The 17,869-nt window shown below is 41.3% G+C and overlaps 1 protein-coding gene across 3 annotated transcripts in view; it reads left to right on the top strand.

Annotated features, from left to right (window-relative positions):
• POU2F1 (POU class 2 homeobox 1) overlaps window positions 1-17,869 on the top strand; it is a 122,796-nt gene that overhangs the window by 82,725 nt on the left and 22,202 nt on the right. For all 3 annotated transcript variants that reach the window (XM_066620133.1, XM_066620134.1, XM_066620131.1), the window contains 3 exons: window positions 7,741-7,794; window positions 9,426-9,545; window positions 14,311-14,490. In XM_066620133.1, the coding sequence (XP_066476230.1) occupies window positions 7,741-7,794; window positions 9,426-9,545; window positions 14,311-14,490 (354 nt within the window). The remainder of the gene's footprint in view (window positions 1-7,740; window positions 7,795-9,425; window positions 9,546-14,310; window positions 14,491-17,869) is intronic.

Below are 17,869 nucleotides of genomic sequence, written 5' to 3'. Positions count from 1 at the left end.
AAAAAGTTCACAAGTTCTGTGGTTTACAGAGAAAATCAAATAACTGATGGCTCCCAAAAGGGCTCACAATCTAAAAAGTCCTGTGAAAAGGCTCATGTTGTACAGTATTCATGTGGTCAGAGATTGAGTTAAGCATGTAGATTTTTGCTGTACACATGTTGGCTGCCAGGTATACAGAAATCCTGTCTTGCTAACAGGTGACACTATACAATACTACAGGATCATAAAAGCCATGAGATTGCTTTGCTGAAATATTTGACTGCAGTAAAATAAGTAATAGACCAATAATTTATTGTATTTCTGACTATAAAGGCTATGTATAAATGAACTTGCCTGACATAACATCCAATTTTTAAGTGTTTTTCTTTAAATAGCTTTTTTGTATAATATTAAGGCTTGTTAAGAGCTTTTCAGGCTCTTGCTGTCAAACAAAAGCTGTGAATGGGAATCTGTTGTGTAGGGAAATGAGCCATCTCAGTGAAATGAATTGGACTGATGTACTCTCTTGAGTGTCTTTGTGGTCCTGTGTGAAATAGGATACCAGATGCTTCAGCTTCTTTCTTAACACCATGTTTAAGCATCCTGCTGGTATATGCTCAAGGTCAAAATGTTATTGTAATGTAACTTAGGTGAGCAGACTAATCCTCTCTTAAGAGTCTAACACTGCATAGAACTTTAAGCATGTTGATTTACATCATAATTTTGCAGTGGTTCTGCATTCCTTTGGGCCCATAGAAAGAATTTTATTGCTTTTGGGGTCAGGCTTCTATTTTAGAACAGTTGATTCTCTAAAAACAGTCAGGCATCACCCTACTGTTAGCAATAAATTTATTTTGTCTTCACTGTAATTTTTTGTCATTTTCTTTTGCGTAATATTTAACTAATATCTGTGCTTCACTCTGAAAATTAAATTTTATACATTATTAGGGCCTCCTGCCTTCTTTGTTTCCTACACTCTGCCATTCATTATGCCTAACCATCCTATTTATTTCTACTTTGTTCATCTCCTCCCCATGCACAGAAACTTTACAGTAGGTTTTCCTCTTTGGAAACTGTCCTCCCCCTAGCCTGCCTGCCTGGTTTGCTTTGCTCTTCCATTTCTGGATGACTGAAGAGCAAATTCATGAGCCCAAGCATTACACAGTCAGGTATGCAGTTTAAGGACAGAGATGGCAATGAGGAATAAATTACTGTTTTGCTCTAGACAGATATGCCCCAGTATCTGCAAGGGTTCCATTCTGGACCTCCCTCACTGCCTTACTGGTGTTCTCTGGATACCAACAACGCCCTTTTAAAAGATAAAGAAGAATGTTAAAAATAGCTTCCTTTATCGCAGCGAAACTGCTACTTTCAGGGTTGCAGGCAGGCTTCCAAGCTGCGTGCAGCATCTTACTGGTTGCTCCGACTGCTCCCTTTACCCACTCCCACTTTACCCACTTTATCCACTCCCTTTAGAATGCAACACGACTCATTCTCTTCCTGGTTGTGCTGCATTCTGGGGCAATACTGGGGAAGAGAACAGCCTCAGAACAACCAGGAAGAGGCTGCAGACAGCTTGGAAGGCTGTTTGCAACCCTGAAACGCAGCTGTTTCACTGCAATGAGGTATAAGAAGCCCCTACCCTTTATCTTTTAAAAAGGTGTCTCTGGTATCCTAGAGATCTGTGGATAATTGAAACCGTGGATACCAGATCTGCGGATACTGGGGTCCACCTGTACTTTTTTCCCTTTAACCTTTTTATAATCTCTTCCTTTTAATTGGGAAAACGTGGAAATTCCTGTATAGGAAAGACAATCTATATCTGTATAATTCTTGACAGTGGATGCCAACTTTCTCATTCACTGATCCCCTGAGGTGAGTTGGGAGGAGTCCTAGTGCCAGTGCTGCCCTCCTTCTCCCAGATCAATCCCTTGCTAATGGCCAAATTGATGAATTAGCTGCTACCAATAGGACAGAGAAAACCCATTCTCAAAAGCCTACATCTCAGTTATGTGAAAGATCCCCAAGCTGACAGTAGCTCAGTGGAAGAGCCACTTGCATGCGGAGAATCTCAGGTTCAATCCTGGTATACACAAGTAAAGCAGAGAACAAATCTTGTCTGATACTCTGAAGAACTGCTGCTAGTCATTTTTAACAGGACTGAGCTAGATGGATGGAAGGCAGCTTCCCAAAAGACTAGACCAGTGGTTCCCAAACTGGTGGGTCGCAACTCACCAGCCAGGGAAGCACTTTTCCCTGCCAGTTTAAGGGGCAGGGAAGGGGGAAGGCAGCAATGCAGTCCTTAGGATTGCACTGCTGCCTGGGCCAGGAGGGGTTTATTTTACTAGTCTCTAGCCAGTGCCAGAGTCCTATAGGACCCTAGGGTTCTGGGGAGCCCCCCCCCCAGGACTCCCCAAGCCTCTGTAAGTGTAAAAGAAAAAAGGGTACTTCTGTTTTCGACAAAATCTGGAAGTGCCCTTTTTTTTTCCTTATGCTTACAGAGGCTTGAGGAACCCTGTGAAGAGCTCCTCGAACCTCCTCAGGACTTTGGCGTTGGCAGGAGGTAAGTAAAAAAAAACCCTTCTCTCCCCGGCAGTAGCACAATCCTGGGGATCACATCACTGCCATAGCCCCTCTTCTGCACATACTTACAGTGCTTCCAACTCCCTTGCAGGAGTTTAGGAAACGCTGGACTAGACTGTAGCATGTTGCCAGTGGTTCAAAAACACTAGGGCAAAGCTCTGACTGAGTTCAGCCAACAAACAGATGAAAAAATAAGACATTAAAAATAAAAGGTGAGGGATAATAATCAAAGGAGGAATAAAAAGAGTAAGCAGGCATCCAGAAATGGTTTGGACAATGGAAGAGGGCAGGTGTGTATCTTAACAAAATTATAGCAGGGGATTATAGGCAAATGTCAAAATTAAATTCCTAGTGTGCCCATCACATTGATCATAACTATCCTTACTTAGGCATTCTTCATTATACCTCTCCAGTCCAGATGAGATGGCTGGAACTTTATCACGTTATAGCTTCATCTAAAGGAGCTGAGCATCTTCAGACTTGATCTTAAACAACCTAGATTTACTGAGGTAATTGTCCTGTCTGATTTGATGTTTTACAACAACCTGGGCATACCCCCGTGTGATCAAATGGGCACATGCTAGTTTCAGCAGGTGAGCTGGCTAGGGAGCTCTTCTTTCTGGACCCAGATGCTGAAGTCATGTAATCCACATATGTCATTGTGGTCATATTGTCCTGCCATAATGGTGACAATTTCAAATTGTCACAGTGAAACTGTGGATAGGAAAAGGAGAAGTCTCAATTATCATACCTCAAAAAAGCATATACAGGTTGAGAATCACTTATCCAAAATGCTTGACGCCAGAAGTATTTCAGATTTTGGATGTTTTCAGATTTTGGAACACAGTCATGTGCCGCTTAACAACAGGAATGCGGACTGGGCTTGATCTCCATTCCTCTTGCCTTCGGAGGCTTTTCTGAGCCTCTGCGAAGCTGAGAATGCCCAAATCGCGCAAGAGATGCAACTTCAGGTTTCCACTACATCTGTTGCATGATTGGGGCATTCTGAACCTTGCAGAGGCAGATGCACGCTACCTCTGGGAGGCTCAGAAAAGCCTCCGGAAGCAAGGGGAGCATAGCTTGGGGGGTGCGAACTCCTAACCAGCAGTAGCCGTTACATATGTGACCTGTCACTGGCCAGAAGGTTGTTAAAGGATACACACCTGTATTTGCATATACATATTGATGGGTGGGACCCAGGTCTAAACATGTAATTCATTTTTGTTTCATATATGCCTTATAGACAGTCTGGAGGTAATTTTATGCAATATTTTTAATAATTTTGTGCATGATACTAAGTTTTATGCATTCAACCATCAGAAAGCAAAGGTGTCACTATTTCAGCCACCCATGTGGGCAATCTGTGGTTGTTTGGCATCACCATCATTCCTAACCCAGAATTTATCTGCTTCAATAAGCAATCATTTTCTTACAACTATTCACACATAAGTACTTAACAGTAAAAAATACCATTAATACAGTGAAAACATAATATGTTCAAGGCTAACTAAGTAACCCATTAGCATCACCAGAATACCCATATCATTTAGCAGGCTTTCAGTATCCACTCTCTGTTGCTGTGTTAAAGGTTAAAAGGTTACTGATTAAAGGTTAAAGATTAAAAGGTTACTGTGCACTTACTGTGCTTTTTTAGGTTAAAAAGAGGTATCGGAAACAGTTGAGGGTCCAGGAAGTGGGTGATGAGGAGGCATTCCACTTAGATGGCTTTTAAAAATGTTTCCTCCAGACCCATCTGCCTCATTGACAACGGTTTTTGCCTTTGAAGTTTCTCTGTGATTTTATAAACTGTCATGATTTCTTGTTCTGTTATTAATGTGCACTTGTTCTTCAATAAGCCCATCACACAATTTCACCATTTTGTCTACAGGCATTTTTTCTGCAGTTTTTACAACATCAGTGGGAGCATCATTTCCCCCCTTGTCTATTGTGCACCTGTATTTTGACTGTGACCCATCACATTAGGTCGGGTGTAGAACTTTTCACCTGTGGCATCACGTTACTGCTCAAAAAGTTTCAGATTTTGGAGCATTTCAGATTTTTGCTTTTAGGGATTTAGGGATGCTCAATGTGTAATTGCTGGAGTTCATAACTGGGGGTATTTACTATTTTAAATTTTTACTATCTAAAAGGCCTACCTAATTTATGAATTAAAGAATTAGAGTTAGATGGAGTGGAGAGCAATGGAGAGTGAGTGTCCTTTTTCCAGCTGCATGATCCATCCTCCTTTCCAGAAGGGTTATAGGCAAAGATCGGGCATACTTTTCCACACTTGTGTCTACCTTCGCTCCCAAACTCAGCATCACATCCAACCTTTTAGTAACTAGGAAAGGATCATTTCCATTTCATTTTGCCTCTTTGTCTCCTGAATATGGTATGGTTTATGTGTGGTAGGGAACCATGAAACATCACTCTTTGTACTTCCGGAGTTGTGTGAGGAAGGGACACTGTTCCTATTCTTTCTCAACACCCCCCCCCCAATCCATATTTCCTTATAGAAATGACTGTTTACTTACATGGGAGAAAATACAAGTATTCTCTTAGGGTCACATTGGGACTATGTCCCCCTGGTGGCACACGTATCATGGACGAGGATCAGTTTTTGCGCCCTCTCAACTTTGTCTCAGGTTTTAGTTTCTTTGTCTGATGGGCATCAATGAGCCAGCCCCTCTCAGATAGTTGCTCTGGGCCATGCTAGAGTATGATGGAATGTTGAGTGCATGGCAAAGATATAAGGTAACAGGAAATTGGTAGAGGGCAGACAAGTTGGGGAATGATGATGGTGGGGTTGCCAAAGCAACTTGCTTTGCAATAATCATATACATACACTATTCATGCACAACATTCTTATTCTCTGTTTTCTGATTAACTTGCGACCCTGCAACAACACCCTTTGTCTCTAACCCTTGAGTGCAGGCTGATGTTTAAAACTGAGAGTAGTTGGGATGTTCATAAATGTTCCTTAACACCAAAGCAGCTGAACCAGTGGGTAAGAAAGAGCTCATTTCAGTTAACTGAAACTAGAGTCCTCACAGCCAATAGCTTCCAACTTTCATTTGCTGCAAGCTTTTTTTCCTTTTATTAGGTTTAGTAGTTGGACAATGAACTGGCTAAATACTTGTTTTTCTTCTATATGTGGTCTTTGATTTGATATTCTGCTCATCTCTGTACCCTAGAAAATTCCCATGAATAATACGCAAAGCTTCCTTTAATTTCAGATATGGAAAGAAGTTCTGAATAATACTGTGGCTACTGGCTCTAGTGCAAGTGTGGGATGTTAAATAGATCAACCTTCACTTCTTAAGTGTTTGAGAACAAGGAATACTGAATCTTTGAATATGCCGTAGTTGTCTACTTAGCAGTCCTTAGCAATCCTAACTTCTTCCTTGGCTGTCACAGCAGCCATACACCAGCTGAAGGTGTTGCAGATGTGCCATAAAGCACGTTCACAACATCTTGGGAGTAAGTAGTGCTGGTGGAGTAGTCTGCTAAATAGCTGGTGCGGATCTGAGAAGCGCCATAGGGATGGCTGAGGCAGACATCCAGCTGCCTCCTGATCTGCATTGATATAGTGTAGGTCATGCAGCCCTGCTGTGCCAGGGCAGTTTCAAATTGGGTTGTAAGAATTGCCCGTTCTTAATAGTAGCAAAAACTGATGTCGCCTTACTATGCTGTGTATGTGCAGATTAATACTGCAAGGTACCATTCAAAATCTCTAATCAGAAAGTTTTTGCTTTGGAGCTAGTTCAGCTCAGGCCTCTGTTAAAATGGGCTTTCAAGCCTTTGCAAGCTACACCTAAGAGACCTATGTTCAATAATCTCACTCAATAAAAAGTGCTGAAATAGCCAAAAATTTAGTAGCTTGTTAACCCCGCCAATTCTCTAAGACAGCTGTGCATGAGTCTGCTTTGGATGCTTTTTCTAATTAATGTGGTTGCTATCTCAGAATACTACTAGGCAGACAGATTAAACTGGATGTTGGCACTTGAGATGGGAGTTTTTTTTTAATCAAATTGGCTGCTGGGGGACAGATGGCATGTAGTAACCTTGTAGAATCCAACTCAGAAATGTTGAATTTGAAGAGATGACAGAATACAGTTTTGTATTGTTACTCTGCCTAGTAACAATAGACAGGTCTAGGTAACAGACCTAGATGGTTCTTATGTGGAACATAGTGCTGAATTTTCAGAACTGTTCTATAGTCTGAGTTGCAAGACATATGACACATCCCATGCACTTGGTGTGGTCTCCAAGTTTTACCTGATATTGAGCAGAGACATAACTCTCATGTAATATCTATTACTAATAAGAGGTTGTAGTTGCTAGCTATTGAAAAATTGTGAGCTGTATGTGCTACTTTTGTTCTCAAATTCTAACTCAGTTTTATGGTATAATATTGAATCGATGGAAATTGACTAGTATGATGACTATCTGCTGTTACTGACTTCCGTGCTTCTTTTAAATGTTAGCACTACAGTCTTCATGTAGGGTTTAGAGAACCTTCACAAGTTAGTTTTCCTATGGGAGAGATTACTCTGTATAATTGGCAGGGTTAAAAAAAACTGTGCCATACTGGATAAATGGTGGACTGTGGATCTATTTTCCATATTGCAGAGATTGGAGCTGTTGTTTTGAAAGTAATCTTTCTGTTAAGAAAAAGTAGCATGAAGCAACCCCTGGTTGCCAATTTCAAACACATTTTAGTTACTTATGGTTTATTCACTACAGCCTTTCCTTTTTCTTCTAATTTGCAGAAGCTCTAGGTAATTTAAAACTTGATGCATGGGCTGTCTACATTCTTTTGCTGTGTAGTACTTTTAATGTGTGGAGTAAGGGATAGAGTGATTTTTAAAGACTGTAATTGAAGTCTGTCTTAGCTACCTGGATAAATTTATTTTCTTCATTACATCATAAGGTTTCCATGCCTTAAAAAGGTGATTTTCCTCAAATGCTTTGATCCAAATTAAAACACAAGAGGATATTAATTTTTTTGGAAATTCTCAGTACCGCTCAATCATTTTATTTATTTTAGAAGTTGGCAAAACTCACTGTTTTACAGCTGTTTACTTCTCCACATTCCTATATATTTATATATAGGAATATATATATATAGGAACGTGTGTGTGTGTGTGTGTGTGTAATTTAACATCCATATTCTAGGTTCAGCTCCCTGGATCAAGTTTACAGGCTGCTGCCCAGTCCTTAAATGTACAGGTAAGATTTGCTATGTCTTTTGCAACTACATCAAACCATGTATTTTGCAGTACAGTATTAGTTTAACCAGTGAATATAGTTCAGTAGATCAGTAGCATTGGTTATTAAAGATAAAAAGTTTTCATGTGGCATTACAGAACCAGATCCAGTGTAACACTTGAAAACTCTGAGCATTGGGGGCTAATATAACACTGTCAACATTACCATATTTGTCACTTGTTTTTTTCTGCAATAGTAAATATACTTAATCTAAATCTGTTTGCTCTTCACTGCTGCTGCAGGGTACAGCTGACTGCTTGAGTTTTGTATGACACGGAGAGCCTATAATGTAGCAATCCACTGGTTGCTTCCTTTTATTAAAATATTCAAGCAATGCATCAAAAAGGGAAGGAACATAATATGATTGTGAAGTGGCTTTATTCTGCAGGAGTACTCGGAAACTAGGATAGAGCATTCTTGAAGGCCCCTAGAACATGCACCTAGTTACATATGATAATTTTGAAAGGAGGGGAGATAGTGACCTTCCTCTCTGAGAGAAAGAGGCAGAAAATTGCCTTGGTTGCCATGGTAAACTTTCAATCCCTGAGAGAGATGTTGGCAAACAGGCTATATCTCCAGTGCAGAATGTTTACAGTCCTGTGCTGTAATTATCTCTCAATGACTGGCAGAATTAATCAGAGCTTGTATGTTAATTAGCTTGCTCTGCAGTCCCCAAAACAGGTGGTAAAAAATATGCAAATCTATGCAGAATGTTAATGTTCTGCAAAAGCAGTTGTTATTACCATAAACCCCCTGTTCTTGTTTCTCCTTTTCATGTGCTTTCTCACTTGCATTTCCTCCCTCGTGACTACAGTAATTCCTTATTTTATAAAATGGTTTTTAATAAATAAACTTTGCTTGACTATATAAGTACCAAATTTATACTACTTAGCTACAAGATGTGCATAGCCTTTTTCCCCCCCCCCCCAGATGCAATTCAGGATACAAGGTTTTCAAAAGTAGTACTGTGTTTAGCTTGAAACCCTATAATAATGGCATATTTGAAGAGATATACAGAGAAAATGTACTGTCCTGACCCAGAGCTTCAGTATGTGCATCTTTCTCCTGACGAAAGGACTGTCCTGTTGACCCACGTGTCAAGGCAGCTTCCCACATGTAGTTCAGGTGTGTGTGCAGATCTGTCTGCAGTATTGCAATAAATGGGGAAGCTCAGGTGTTTTGTGTACATATTGGAACTTTAGGTTGGGACAGTGGATTTTTGTTTCTTTCACACTCAGGTGTCTCATCACTAAATATGGTACTAACTATAACCTCCTTGTGTGTGCATGAATTGGAGGTCTGTATGTGTGAAGGGCTGTCCAACTGGGTGATTACTTTGGGAATTCATGATTTAAAGAAAGTGATTGTGACTTTTTTCTTCAGTTAGTTTACAGCAAATAGTATCCTATTCTGTTATGTACCTATGGAAATCAGAATTATTGCGTGGGTTATCTTACATATTTTTTACACACTGGTATAAGTTCACCAAGAAAGCTTCTAATATGTCTGTCTGTAGTAGAATATGAAAAATGTCTGTGGCCACATTAAATAATTGTGCTGCTCTACAAAAATTTGTATATTTTCTTTTCTAGTCTAAATCTAATGAAGAATCTGGGGACAGTCAGCAGCCAAGCCAGCCTTCCCAGCAGCCTTCTGTACAGGCAGCCATACCCCAGACCCAGCTCATGCTGGCCGGAGGACAGATCACTGGGGTAAGATGAGCCCAAGTGAATTATTATGAACCACTCATCATGTGGTGTTTGCATTAGCTAGTCAAGTAGTTAAAAGGTAGTAGAATGCATTATTGCATCCTAATTCCAGGCATAATTAGATGAAAGTAATGTTCTTGAATCATACCTGTCAATTTCTGAGCAGATCACGGGACTGAGACAATTTGGTTGTCCTGATTGGACAATCTGTGACAAGAAGAGAGACAGGTATGAGTGAGTAGAGAGAAACCAAATTCCATTTTGGCATTTCTGGACCTTTCAGTGGCATTTGACACAATGGATCTTTATTTAAATTATTATTTCTTGCCTTTCCGCCCATAACATGGGTCACCTAAGGTGACTAACAAGAATTTAAAACATAGAATTGTAAAAAAATAATTTAAAGTATGATAAATGCAGTAAAACTGGAGACAGTTACAAAATCTAAAAGCAATAGAATAATAAATAATAAAAGTGACACACCAGTCTTGGACAAAGGCCCCCCTGGCCATTGTTGCCACCTTGCAATCCAGGAGGATTCTCCAGCTGTGAACCTCCTCCTGCAGAAGGAGTGCACGCCATTCAGAGCAGGTTAATAATCCATTACCTCTATCGTTGGTTTCCGAACCAAGAGACCCTCTGTTTTGTCTGGGTATTATTTGCTTACCCTCTTCTAGTCCCAAGCTGTCTTAAGTCAGTGCTCCAGATTTTCTTCAGCCACCCTGGAATTAGCGGACCTAAATGTTGCTGGGTGGTATCTGCATACTGATGACACCCCACTCTAAAACTTTCTATGATTTCTCGCTGTAGAAAGTGGTTTCATGTAACTGTTAAACAACGTAGGGGAAGGAACAGAACCCTGTGGCACCCTACATGCCAAAAACCAGAGTGCTGAACAGATATCCTCCAGAAACCGCTATTTGAACTTTTTGTTGAAAAGCGGTATATAAATACTGTTGTTAATAATAATAATAATACCACCATCGCCACCACCATTTGGAACCTATTAGGCAGGAAAGACCAGAACTACTGCAGAACAGTGCTCCTAAGCCCCAAGCCAACCCCAACAATATTCTATTGCATGAAGTTTGAGCATGATAGCTTTGTACTGGTTTCCTTTTATTGGCAATTGCCAAGGTTCGTACTGTAGAGTATTCCTTGAATCCCTGGGGATTGTTTTGTTCGACTTCACAGGGTTTGTTTTCTCCTCCTGCTGTTTAAATTTTTGCATGGAACCAATGAGTGAGAGAATCTGAAGATTTGGAATGAGGTTTTATCAGTACTCTGATGAATATCCAACACTGTTTTCCATTTAGATGAAATTAGGAATAGCTGCTTCAATCTCACGTCAAACAGGATCAGCGCCTGATACTTTTATTAGGATGAATTAAAAATCATAATCTGAACTGGCTTTTGCATTTTACAGAACTGTTTCTCAAGTTTAATGTTTCAAAAAGAGGGACATGGGAAAAAGCTGTTGAAGCGTCTACTGTGCCCCAATACCATCTGCAATATATTAGCCTTGAAACCTGCCCACACAAGACTGCTGTCTGCAACAGCTAAAGTGGGCAGGCTTCTGATGCTGATCCTGCATGAATTGCTTTGGTGTCCAGGTGTCTTCTAGACCCAGTTCAGGATATATGCCTATGCTGTTTGAGTTCGGCTAGTTTGTAAAGTATCTCTTAAGATGAACTGCAACATGCCTTGAGATCCTCAGGGAAAGGCCTTGCTCCATGTCTTGACACTAGCGATTGAAAGTGTTTGTTTTATGGGACAAAAGAATGGACCGTCTCTGTATTCCTGAATACATGAAATAGGAAATAGAAGATTTTAACACTCCTTGTAAATGCTAGAACTTGATTTTGGGGTGAGAGGAGTCTATTCCTGTAAAAGTCTAATGAGAGAGGAAGTGAAATCAACTGTCATGTTCACAGACTCCTTGGGAAAGGCAAGAAGGAGGGGCTTCTCTTCCTTTGCAAGATTTTGTGTTTTCGTTCCATCTGTATGTGTGCATACAGGCAGTTTCTCTTCACGTCAAGCTCCTATGTGATTTGACCTCCAATACTCTCCTCTGAGTGCTGCATAATTCTTTCTGCGCTTTGGGAGTAGGTGTAATGCTTAGTGTTTTTCCGTTCCCTTTCACACTGATGGTGCCAGACAGTGTAATCTTCCTCTTGATTTCCATTTCAATTGTGCAAACCAGAGAAAAAAGCAAAATCAAAGCTAGCAGTGAAAATTTCATGGAAGTCAAACTTAATTGAGTAGCATGATTCTTGTGGACAGTTTCATATGAACTTCTCTGTTACCATATGAAAATTGGGCTCTTTGCAGTAGTTTCTTGCACCAGAAAGGGGGAAAACTCCAGGCTTTGCACCAGCTCTCTCCACTTTTTCCCAAAGCTAAGTAAAGTAAGCAGGCGGGGGGAGGGACCTTCAAAGTACCAAGCTGTTTTGAAGAATTGGGTTGGCACAAAAACTTGGGAGTAAATTTCTTTTTACTCCAAGAGGGAAAGATTGTTTTGCCTAGCCTTATTAGCTTTGGGGATGAGAAACTGAAAGTCTTGCACTTATGCATTTGAAGAAACTGCATGAGGAGTATGGTAAGGGGCTTTTTTTCCAAATTAGTGCAGAGGTGCCAGCAGCAGATGCAAGCAGCATTCCCAGTACACCACCCCTGCATGTGCTTGAGCATGTGTTGTGAGTGGGGAGGTGTTGAGGATCAGTCAATGCTTAGTCCATAAGCTAAGAGGATAGTTGTGGCCCTTTTGGCATATTAATAAAGATTATCAGTAAATTAGAGTCAGTTTCTTCTTGCAGTTAATTTGTTTGAAAATAGGGTTTGTCTTGCTCCATATTTGTGTTCTTCTCTGATCCTTAGGCAGCCTAGTGCTGACATGATCATGCTGAAGTCACTGATGTCACAAAAACAGCATTTGTGAATTTTAGGATCTGTGTAGAGGAGGAAAAATGTGTTAGAATGTGCTCCTCAAATAAATTTCTCAAATAGTATTGCTGATCTGAGAACATGTCTTGGTCATATTTATGAATATCTGATCAACTGTTTAAATATTTTTACAAAAAGGTGGTTGTTTGTTTTTATGCCATCAGCCTATTTGATTTACTGAAGTACTTTTCTGTAATAAACACATGTGAACTTTCAGATCATCTTTTTAAAAAGTTCACATGGGATGCAGAGCTCTTTATGTAAGTAATCAGTGTTTGTTTCAGTTGCAAAAATTAGAACGACCTGGTTACCTCTGCCATTTTGAAGGCTTGAGAAGTGGGGATACTTTGATTTCCTCTTCCTGTTTGATCTATTAAAATTGGATGTCACCTGCAAATTACATTTGTTAATTCAGTCTTACTAATTATGTATCCTTCACAGCAAGCTTATCTAAATTACTGATTTTCATACTTAATTGACTTTTAGGGTGCAATCCTAACTTGCGCTGTATCCAGCGCAGGATTATGTCCAGCAGCAGCTTAGCCAGAGGCAAGGGGAAACTTTTCCCCTTACCCCTGGGTAAGGGCTACGGGCCACAATGGGGCTCCTTGGATTTGCACCACCTGCTAAGGTGGCACAAGTCCGAGAAGAGTGGAGCAACTTGAAGCCACTCCATTCTCCCTGAGAATGCGGGTTGGGATCCAGCATAACTGCTGAATCCCAGCCCCGCCCGCCCCCGGGGCCACCAATTGTTCTCCCTCCCCCCCGCCCAGGAATCCCTCCCTCCCTCCTCCTCCCCGCCCCCCACGCCTACCTTTCATCCATGCATTGGCTCATCCTTCCATGAGCCTCTGCTTCTTGGAGCGTCGACCTTGCTTCCTCCTGAGGAGGCGCAAACACGCTTTACGACATGTTTGCGACCCTCTCAGGCCGGCCCAGGCTGGCACAGGGTGCAGTTAGGTTTGCACCCTTAGTTTAATTTGTATTCTTCGTGATTATTTATAAGAGCTAAGTCACTGCATATGCAGTGACAATTCTCTATTCCAAATATCCTTTATCATTTTCCTAACTTCTCTTAACTACACTGAGAATAAAACCAGGTTTTTTGAAGATAGAGAATTTTTCAATGCAGAAGCTGGAAAGAATATTCATGTGTAGGAGATAGCCTGACACCACCTGTTTCATAGAGATAATGTGTGTTTGGAAACCAGCAGGGATGTCAACCTGCCAGCTCAATCCTATCAAAACAAAAAGACAGATGGGGGAGGGGGAAGAGTGACTTGGAGGGGAACAAATGGTGCACATGTTCCTCAGCTATATCTTAAGGCATAATGGAGATGATGGAACATGGCAGGGATTCATGCTAATGTGAAGCAGCTGGAGTATTATCAGTTTGTTTGGTAACCACAGCCAGCATTCCTATTTCTCATTCATCAAGCTAATCGCTTTTGCTTCTGGTGGCTGTAAATTTTCTTTGAAAGCTTGTCAGTGATGGCTTGTTCTTTTTACTTGCTATCTCAGGTGCTGATTCTTTCCATTGCTTACTGACTAATTACCTTTTCACATTAATCTTAAATCAGGGTCCTAGAGAAGCTTCTGTAATCCCAGTAGAACTGATGGTCATAGTAGTTGGAGTATAATGCCTATGCCAATACTATTACGCTAATTTATATTAGCTTTTTAGTCTGATGTTGGCCTTACCTGGAGCAGACAATTGCTTTGTGGCTTCCACCAGTTTGTGGAAGCTACTTAAGAATAAACATTAATGGTTTGTACAGGAATTGTCCTTTGTGCTACTAATTACTGTTCTGAAACTTATTCCTAGCTCACATTGACACCAGCCCAGCAGCAATTATTGCTACAACAGGCACAGGCACAGTTGCTGGCAGCTGCAGTGCAGCATTCAGCCAGTCAGCAGCACAATGCTGCAGGCGCCACCATCTCAGCTTCTGCTGCAACGCCCATGACACAGATCCCTTTATCTCAGCCGATACAAATTGCACAGGTGAGCTTTGCCTTTCAACTGTCCATCATATCTCCTTTGTGTCTGTCCATAAAGCATTTGAAAAAGAGCCCTCAATAGAGTGTGTTTGCATACCTTGGCTATGTAGTCTGCTTGGTCGTTTCTGGAGACTGCACATTCCTGTTATAAAATACCAGCCAGCAGGGAACAGGAGCCTTGTTGTACTTTCCACAAACAATTGTTTGATATGATTTCCAAAAGTTACTTTGTCTCCAAACATGAATTGAAAACCTCAGTTTGAAATGGACCTGCAATTCTGTCAACTAGTAATTCTGGGTTGGAGACAAACTGTGGCTTGTGTAAACCAAAGATTTAGCTTCATGGTGCAAACCTGGAAGTGAGGTAGGGAATTGGAGCATGCAAGGGGAGGAGGGAGAGAGCATGACCATAAAACCTGTTCATAACAGTCAAGACATAGTTTGGCTGAAGTCTGAACTAAGTTTTAGAACCTAATTACACATGATGTTCAAAGCATTACTTGCCTTGACAGCCTGGTAGGCTTAATTTTTGTTTAGTCAATAGTGGCTAGAACCATGACTGAAACCATGATGGGTGTAAGGAGGCCTTCAGTCCTATCATAGTTGTGATCCATAAGGGGTGGACGAAGAACCATCTGCAGTTTACCCCTTGTCGTCGGTGTCAATTGGTTTCAGTTTGCAGGAGATGGGGGAAGGTGATTTGACTGCTGTTGACTAAAGAAAAATGAAGCCCAATAAATACCATGCTTTAATTATCATGTGTAGTTTAACCCAATCTTTTTTGTTTTGGTAGATTATACTTACAAAAAGCCAAAGTTACAAGTTAGTTTACTGTAGCAGAATCCTCAGGTGAAGCTCATTGAATGACTTTGGGCCATTTGTTGTTGTCACTGTAACTGTCTTACTTCATAAACTTTTGATGATAAAAATGGGGAGAACCTCATATATGGGGAGAATAGGCATTTTTGATGGTAGGGTTACATAGAATATGCAATCTGTTAAAATTTATAAATTCCTTTTTCAAGCAGTGCACTTTCCACTGCAGATTGAAGAAAATGGTTTATGAATTTCTTGCACTTTCAACAGAGCTCTAGTTTGTATATTTGAGTTGCATTTGTTAACACATTACCCAAATAGCTGTTTGTTTTAATAATCAGTTATTCAACAATAGTTCTTACTGACCAGATTTCTACATCAGAGGCACTGCTTTATTTATTTTAATTAGCTGCTTTAATGAGCATGACTTGACATGAACTGCAGTGCATCCCAAGGAATCTTCTGTGAGAGTATAGATAAAATAACGGTGCAGTTGAATAACTTCTAATAGAGGTTTCTAAGCCTTTGTGTCAGTGGTTCTGAAACTTTTTTGACTGATGGCTCCCTTGACCTACTGAACCATTGGCTGTGGCTCCCCATTAGGGCTACAGTCCTATACATTGTATAAGATGGTGGATTTTTCATGAGGATTCCGTGGCTCCTCTGGCTGGTTTCCATGGCAACCTGGGAGCCTTGGCTCATAGTTTGGGAACCACTGCTTTATGAAGTGCAGTAGCCTAACTCAGAGGTTCCCAAACTAGGGCACTGCAACACCCCAACCACAGGATCTCTGTTGAACTTTAAGGGGCGGGACAACAAACAGCAGCAACATGATTGCCACAATTGCACTGCCACCAGGGAGGAAATGGTTTTTAAAATACTTACCTGGGAATCGCTGTGGCTCTCCAGATGGTCCAGGAGCCTGTGATCCCCTCTGCAGGCCTCCCTATACCTCTGAACTGCTTTAAATAGAGAGGGAAAAGCCACTTCCGGTTTTCAAGGATTTTCAGTTTTTTCTGTCCCTGAGAGTTTGGAAACTTGTAGTATAATCTACACCTACAGCTAGATACTTTAGGACCCAATCCTAAGGTGGGCCAGCACCAGCACTGAGTGTCACAGACATGCCATAAGGCATGTCCCATGATACCCACAGAGGGGTGAGTGCCAGTGCCAGCACCGTGCCAGTCAATGCTGGATGGACACCTCCTGGAGCACTGTAAGAGCTCTGGGCAGTGGTGAAGGCCTTGGGTGTGCGGGGAGGAACCGGGGGGAGAGGGGGTTGAGATTGGCAGAGACCAGCTCGGCCTTATACTATCCTCCATGTCAGGCTGCAAAGCCCGACACAGAGACTCTCAAGTCTGCGGATGTGGTCAAGTCTGCAAGACAGCCAGTGCAGACTTGAGAAGCCTCGTTGTAGGGCTTGAAGTTCCATTTCCCCAAGGAGACCTCTGGCGGCCCCAGCAGTGCTGCTGGATGCAGCAGTACCATTTTGGTGCCACTGCACCCAGTGGTGGCAACAGGGATAGAATTTGGCTGTCATAAAAATATAACTTCTTTTGGATAGATATTCCAGGCACTCTGATAACAGGATGAAGTCTCTCTCTCTCTCTCTCTCTCTTTCTCTCCCTCTCTCTCTCTCTCTCTGAAGACCAGCAACCAGGCACACCCTGTTTAGTCCTATAGCTCAACTGTGGGGTTCCTAGGGCTTCCTTAGAGAGTTTAGTGAATTCACAATGTGGTATCCCATGGCTAGCTTAACCCTTGATCTACAGGAAACCTGTCAACAGAATATCACTCCAGCAGAGTTGTACCCCATTGCTGCTCTCATTTGGTTCTGTGGCCAGCAACCTTTACATAGAACAGGATTCCTTAGCCCCAGTATTTCCACTAAGGTGTCTGGCCCACTGTGCAGACCCCTTTGCAGGCTGCACAGCAGCTCCTCATTGTTTCTGCGTAGTGATCATATCGGACATAATTGTCAGACTTCCGGGAACACTGAGAAAACTTAGTTTTTGCAGTAGAAGTGCTGGGACCCATAACATTTCAGACCCATAACATTTCTGCTATTGGTCAATGTCAGCAACATCTGACTGGACCATTAAGGGAGCTTTTATTTAGAACATTTTTTTTCATTTTACTCTTCAGCCTGAAGACTCTGAGCACAATAAAATTATTTTTTTTAAAGCAGTTTAAGAACCAAACACCAAAGCAAGCCAGGTGTCTAAAGAGCAAATAGGTCTTCACCTCATTCCAAAAATACATCAGACTCTGCCAGGCAAGCATTTCTGGGTAGAATATTTTAGAATTGAGGCATCTTTTTTGCTTGTACCCATCTTGGGTCATCACCTGCCTTTTTTCTCAAGGTTGGAGTGGATGACCCAGAGAGTGACCTCTGAGCATGATACTCAGGCTGATTTATGTGGGTACTTTGTTGATTTTCATATTTGCCCTTAAGTTCATAAGTGGTTGTACTGCATTAAGGAAATAAGAATTCTGGACCCCTCTTCTTTCTATAAGGTGTGTTTGAAGGGGAGGTAATGAATATTTGGATTTGAATAACTTGTTAG

Source organism: Tiliqua scincoides, chromosome 3, assembly GCF_035046505.1.
Source record: "Tiliqua scincoides isolate rTilSci1 chromosome 3, rTilSci1.hap2, whole genome shotgun sequence".
In the NCBI taxonomy this organism is placed as follows: Eukaryota; Metazoa; Chordata; class Lepidosauria; order Squamata; family Scincidae; genus Tiliqua; species Tiliqua scincoides.
Note: the sequence above shows the minus strand (reverse complement) of the source record. Positions and strands in the feature narration are given on the sequence as shown.